Source organism: Prunus dulcis, chromosome 2, assembly GCF_902201215.1.
Source record: "Prunus dulcis chromosome 2, ALMONDv2, whole genome shotgun sequence".
In the NCBI taxonomy this organism is placed as follows: domain Eukaryota; kingdom Viridiplantae; phylum Streptophyta; class Magnoliopsida; order Rosales; family Rosaceae; genus Prunus; species Prunus dulcis.
The window spans coordinates 779,866-786,403 of record NC_047651.1 but is presented as its reverse complement, the minus strand read 5'-3'; the positions used below and the strand labels follow the sequence as shown (position 1 = coordinate 786,403).

The 6,538-nt window shown below is 37.0% G+C and overlaps 1 protein-coding gene across 1 annotated transcript; it reads left to right on the top strand.

Moving 5' to 3' along the window:
• The first annotated feature begins 295 nt into the window (after positions 1–295).
• LOC117619616 (transcription factor bHLH130-like) lies at positions 296–3,542 on the top strand. The gene is made up of 8 exons (XM_034349615.1): positions 296–420; positions 582–704; positions 808–1,601; positions 2,186–2,520; positions 2,623–2,790; positions 2,903–2,968; positions 3,061–3,129; positions 3,235–3,542. The coding sequence occupies exons 3-8, from the start codon at positions 1,001–1,003 to the stop codon at positions 3,283–3,285; spliced, it is 1,290 nt and encodes a 429-aa protein (XP_034205506.1). The 5' UTR covers positions 296–420; positions 582–704; positions 808–1,000; the 3' UTR covers positions 3,286–3,542.
• Positions 3,543–6,538: the final 2,996 nt, after the last annotated feature.

Genomic DNA, 6,538 nt, shown 5'->3' with positions numbered 1-6,538 from the left:
GGTCCATAAGCAAAGCACCATATACCAATATACCATTATCCTCTCAAAAGTCTATAGATAACGTTGAAAATTTTCAGAATTAAAAGAAAAAATAAATGTGATGACATTAAATCACAGAAGAAAACAAAAACATCAGATTGTGTCGACAAATCGGTCAGGGTAGTTTCGTCAACTCATGTACTGACGTGCCATGGCCGCCATCAAGCCTCAATGGCATTAGGGTAATAGCATAAAAAACAGAGGGTAGGTATGGAACATCTTTAGTACATATATCATATGACATGTGTATATGTATGTGTAAAGAAAGGAGATGAGCCATTGCAAAACATTGTTGGTAATCTAAGGTTTTCTCTTATCTGTGTTTTTTTGAAGGAGACTGTTGGTTGCTGACTCAGATTCAGAAGCACAAAGAAAACATAGGTACTTGAATTGTTGAAGCTCAATCATTCAACTTCTTATCCAAAACAAAAAAGAAATGAAATGAAAAATTATAACTCCAAACGAACAAGTGCTGGTATTTTTTCTTTCCTTTTTTGTTCCAATTCATGCTGTTTCTTAATGGGGATTCTTTTGTCTTGAAGCTGCTTTGATTGCAGAGTATCAAAAATCCATAAAGATTCTTACTTCTGGTCGTTTGGAAAATATTTTCAATCCCTGCAGAATTCAGAGTTCATGTCCAGATACGGAAATTGAATTTAGTTGTGGTATGTAATGTAAATTTGTAGGCTTTCAAGTGAGATCGAGGAACATGCCAAAGGGTTTTGTTTGGATTGGATTAATTTTGATGAACTCTGGCTTTGTTTGCAGATTTGGGTTCAATTTAGATCAAAGCAGAAGTAGATCTTATCTGGGTGGGTCTCGTTCTCAATCAGATGAATCTTGAAGCAACCCAAGTGTTTCATAGTGTTTGAATTTGCAAGGATTCAGATTAGCAGACAAGAAAGGAAACAAGAAGTTGTTGGCGCTCTTCAGAATCTGGAAAAAAAAAAAAACGAACACTATGAGTAGCCTTTTGTACAAATACAATCCTAATTTTAAGTGTTCAGAGGCAGAGCTGAGGAAGAACCACACAGAGTTCATGGATTCAAATATTTTGCAGCAACAGCAGCCACAGCAGCTACATCAGCAGCTGCAGCAGCCGCAGCAGCAGAGCTCTGGCCTAATGCGGTATCGGTCTGCTCCGAGCTCGTTTCTAATGGATTTGGTGGATAGCAATGGTGGTGTTGGGTGCGAGGATTCACGGTATCTTCGACCTTCAAGCCCCGAAGTGGAAACGGTGTTAGCCAGGTTCATTTCTTCATGTAATGAACCAGATCATCATGACAATGGTGCCAATAGTCTGCAGCATCAGTTTGAAGAGAGGGCTGTGAAGCAGGAAGCAGGGGACTCTGTTTCTAAACAGAATGGCTACTCAAATTCTTCTCATATGATGTACCAAGCTCAACAAGTTCATGCTTTGGATAATAACTCCTTTGCTGCTATCAACTCTACGGGGTTGGAGAATTCGATGCAGTCGAAAATTGGTGAAGGAAATCGCTCTAATCTTGTTAGACAAAGTAGCTCTCCGGCTGGATTCTTTCCTGACTTAACCGTTGACAATGGTATATATTTTTCTTGCTTATTTCTTGGTTGACTGCTATTCGTCTTTGTTAAAATGCTGACAGAATTGTAAAAGAGTTTTAAGAAGTTCAGAAAATTAGGATCAATGTTGCTTCGGTTATCAACTTGCGTAAACTTGACTGCATATTGTTTTCTCAACCTGCAATGAGTGAAAACTAAAATCGAAAAAGGATATAAATGTCTATAATTTTCCTATACTTGCTGGAAAGTGGAATTTATCTAATCTCTATAAGATGAGTGCTGTTTATTGGACACTTTTTTTTCTCTTCCTTTTTCAATACTTTCCTCCCTGCTTTCCCCCCTTTTTTTTCCCTTCCCTTTTCATGAAATTGCTCATCTAGTCACCAAAAGATACTGCAGTGCATATTTAAGAGGCAAACAGTAGGTTTAGGTGGAGTCAATTTGGAGGGTTATTTAGCGTTTGGGTGCAGTTGTGTATGTTTAGCTTCAGATGAAGAAAAGCTAAATAAACAAACAAGTGGTTGGTTATGATTTGATAAATTTTCTCTATTTGGAAACTTTTTCTGGTTCCTCTACTAATTGTATTTGTTTGCTTGGCATACAGTCTTTAATGTGATGAAAGATGGTGCAAGTTTTAGAGCAGGCAATGGTATAAATGGAGAAGCTAGTCCATCATCAACTTCTAGGTTGAATAATCAACTGAACTTCTCATCTGGGCCATCTTCGTACCCAAGACGTATGCCTCGGATTGCTGAAATGGAGAATGGAAACATGGGAGATGGTAGCCAACAGGATCAAGGTTTGGGAAATGCTAGCAATTCACATTGCATTTCTAACTTCCCAAATGATTCTTGGGACATTTCTTCATTTAATGACCTCAAAAGAGGCAGAAACAATGATGGGAACAAGTTTTCTAATTCAACTGCATTGGAAACTCAGGTAGCCTTTGCACTTTTCTTTTATGTAAACTCACTACTCAAGTGTTTTCTGCTTGCCCATCTGCTTGCTTGCCCATTAGTAATGTTATTTTTCTTTGAACAGAACAATGATTTTGGACACCGCAATCATGGCCTGACACATCATTTGAGCTTGCCGAAACATTTTGAGATGCCTGCTATGGAGAAGCTTTTGCAATTTGAAGAATCGATTCCCTGTAAAATTCGTGCCAAAAGAGGTTTCGCCACTCACCCGCGAAGCATTGCAGAGCGGGTAAATCTCATCTTTTGCATTAGTTAATTTAGCATGTTTATATCTCACAGTGATTAGCTTATACTATTAGCCAGATTAAATCATATCCATGATTTTGAATATTGTATTTCAGATGAGAAGGACACGGATTAGCGAAAGAATGAAGAAATTGCAGGATCTTTTCCCAAACATGGACAAGGTAGTTGGAGACTCTTGCAACATCACAATTTTATTCAGTGTTTTCTTGAATGAATGCATGAAATTGAGTCTTGCGTGTTGTATTCTTGTCAGCAAATAAACACAGCGGAAATGTTGGACTTGGCGGTTGAGTTCATTAAAGACCTTCAGAAACAGGTTAAGGTACAGTTTCAATCAATGAAAAATATAAACTTTGATTCCAAGTAATCCACATGAAATTCAACCTACTCTATATGTCCTCTAAAGTGTGTCCAATTTTTCATGCAGACACTCGGGGATAAAAAGGCGAAGTGCAGTTGTTCAAGTAAACAGAAATAAATTGATTCAAATCCTTCTGCCTCATATATTCATGTAAAGCTTGTAGTATAGGAAGATGGAAAGTAGAAGAAACCGATTTCTTTTTCTTTTTTCTCCTTTGTATTTCACCGAAGAGATAATGGTAGGATGGTAGCATTTACTGTGGGTGCATGGGAATTTTAATCTATTTCATGTTAGTAGCTTTTAGATGCAGTAGGCTTCTGTAGTTTCAACTTTTCGGTCAACTTTGTTGTTTCAATAACATCCTGTAAAAGAAATGCAATGCCAATTCAAAAAAACAAAAAATTCAATGCGGAAAAGAGAATTACAAAACAAAGTCTCGTGAGCAAGCAGATCCAAAGAGGTCAAAATAGAAAGGAGTTACAAAGGATGGAAGGGAGGCATGAATACGTTTAATATCTGGTAATTGTTGAGTCCCCTGAGCATACAACTATCCAAGAACAACTTTAGAACTTAATCTCATTAAACCCGTTATCCGTGTCACTTATAGCAAAGAAATTTGCATCCGAGTATTTTTTTTTTTTTTTTTTAGGACATTTCCTATTGAAAATGGCGATAGTATATTAAATTCACATACACAATACGAATGATAGGACTCGAACCTAGGACCTTATCTGAGAGAGTAAATACTCCAAACCACTATATTAATGAGCCCTTTGCGCATCTGATTATTTTAAAAGGTATCCAACTATCCAAACTATTGCTCCTCGACTGCGAGCGCAATGTAGGCGAAGCTATGTGGCTTGCATATTAAGACAACTTTTGCAAGTTGCAAAGCCTTTCTCTTTTCGAATGGAATTCCAACACTGCACATTTTTTTCTACTATAAAATTTGAGGGGCCATTAATAAGTCCATTTTAGTATCCCATAATTGAAACTTCTTTAGTAATACTTATGTCAGTAAGACATGCAAGTTTTCCTCAAAATACCCGTTGGCTGGAAACTCTTACCTCATTAAAACAATTATGCCCCAAAACACGAGGTCCATATTTTCCAACGACCTCCTGAGAAAAAGAGAAAAAGAGAAAAAGAGAAAAAGAGAAAAAGAGAAAAAGAGAAATAAAAAACTCAAAATGATTAAGGATTTTGAGTAAAACATGTTCAACATATTCAACTAGGATTCGATTTAATTTGTAAAACAAACACGTCATGATTATCTTGCTTATATTTATATGAAATGTTCAATACACTTTTCCAAATAATACTAGTCATATATATGCTATAACCGGATAAGAAGCCATTGTTAGTTTTGTCCCATGATTATAACTTATTTATTTATTAATTAATTCATGTTTTCGCCGATTCATTTTAGAAAGAGCCATAATTGATTTGTGTATATAATATACTAGAAATTAAATTTTAAAATATTTTTCTTTGAAATCTACAACATAAGTTTTATAGCTATGTGTATACTTAATGGGTTAAGTAATTGCATTTGGTAATTTCAAACAAGCATATACCTTTGAGTAGAGTGATGTGGTATCACACTACATTTGTTGATGACAAGGACACCGTTGTCTGGCAAATCAAGCTCGAACATGTTTTTCTTATGGAAACTGATTACAGGATCATCTTTCATTGTTGGTTAGTTGGTGAGAACTTGGGAGATTACAATTGTCTACTTAATCTTCCTCTTCTTTTCTTTGTATGTCATTTCGGACTCTTTGGAGTCGCCTAGGACAGTATGGATCTTTATGACCTTTTGCAGAGATTCTTTGGCAGCATCACGATCCTCAATCTGCTGAAAAGCTTTCTTGGGCACGAACTCGGTGCAATGTCCCTCCTTTACCAGCTTCTCAAGATGCCTCTTTCAGGATTTACAGTCACCAGTGTAGTGCTCATGCATTCCATGGAAGACATGGTACTTGGAGGTGTCCTTCATGGCAAGATCAGATTTTAGAGGTGGCGGCCACTTCGGCCATGGCTTATCCTTCACATGGTTTAGAATTTGATTGATAGGAATCATAAATTATGTGTAGCTCTTACCAACTGATAAGCCACCTCTGATAGATCGCGACTTGCACTTTCCTCAGTTATTCCCATCGTAGGACCCATCATTCTTATGTACTACCTCTTTTGGTGGATGATCGACTTGTTTGCCAGACTTCTTCGCGGCGATACAGTCATCATCCCAGAGCTCGTAATGCTTTGCCGTTGTGAAGACTTCAGCTAGAGTTTGACTCAGAGTGATGGCAAACTCTCTGTCCAAGTTATGCTTAGTTGGTAAGCCCTTCTTAAAAACAGAGGATGCGATTCGATCTTCGCATCCCATAATGTTGGATTTCTCCACCAGAAATCTTTTGATGTAGTCCCGGAGAGACTCATCCTGCTTATGCTTCAAGTTGAAGAGGTGATCAGATTACTTCTTGATCACTCGGCAGGAAGTATACTCCTTTGTGAAAGCGAGAGCTAATTCCCTGAAGCTATTGATCGACTTGGGCGTCAAAGTATGGAACCAATTTTGGGCCACTCGTTGCAAGGTCATAGCGAACACCTTGCACATCAATGCATCGTCGCCTTTGTAGAGTCATGACACTCCTGAAGTGCTTAAGATGGCTTTCGAGATTGGAATCCCCTTTGAATGGTGTGAAGGTAGTTGTCGTGAACCACCTCGGTGGAGTTACTTGCTCAATTTCATTGGTGAACGGCGAGGAGTTCACTTGGTATACTTCTATGCATAAAGCGTCTTCCAAGTCTCCTCTGACCTGATTTGGAACGTGTTATATAATAGTTTAAACCACCAAAGGATAAGATAGAAAAGTAAGGGAATAATGTGACTCGTCCCCCTTTGGCCAATGATATCACAACACCACTTGTTACTAGCATGAAAAATGGCATGGCAATGATGATTTGATTAAAACCAATCCCGAGTCTCTACATGTGGAAAACAAAAATAGTGTCATCTTTCACCTAAATGAATAGTCTCATACTAGGCTTAATATTTTATAACATTTAAGTCTTCATAATAAATATTAACTAAGGAAAAGCCATATTAATAAATAATTAATATGCAGTATGAATATTTTTTTATGAAATAAAAAAAAAGGTTCTCACAGACCCTAAAAAGAAAACAAAAGGAGTTATTTACACTAATACTCCCGAGGTTTTTTGAGTTTTCATAAAATCCCTTTAGTTTCAAAAATTACACAAACAACTCTTGAAGTTCTAATAAATACATTGTTCCTCTTTCCTTTTTCAATAGTTCTAATAAATTCAATAGTTTAGAGTTTTAATAATAATTCCTTAATTGTTA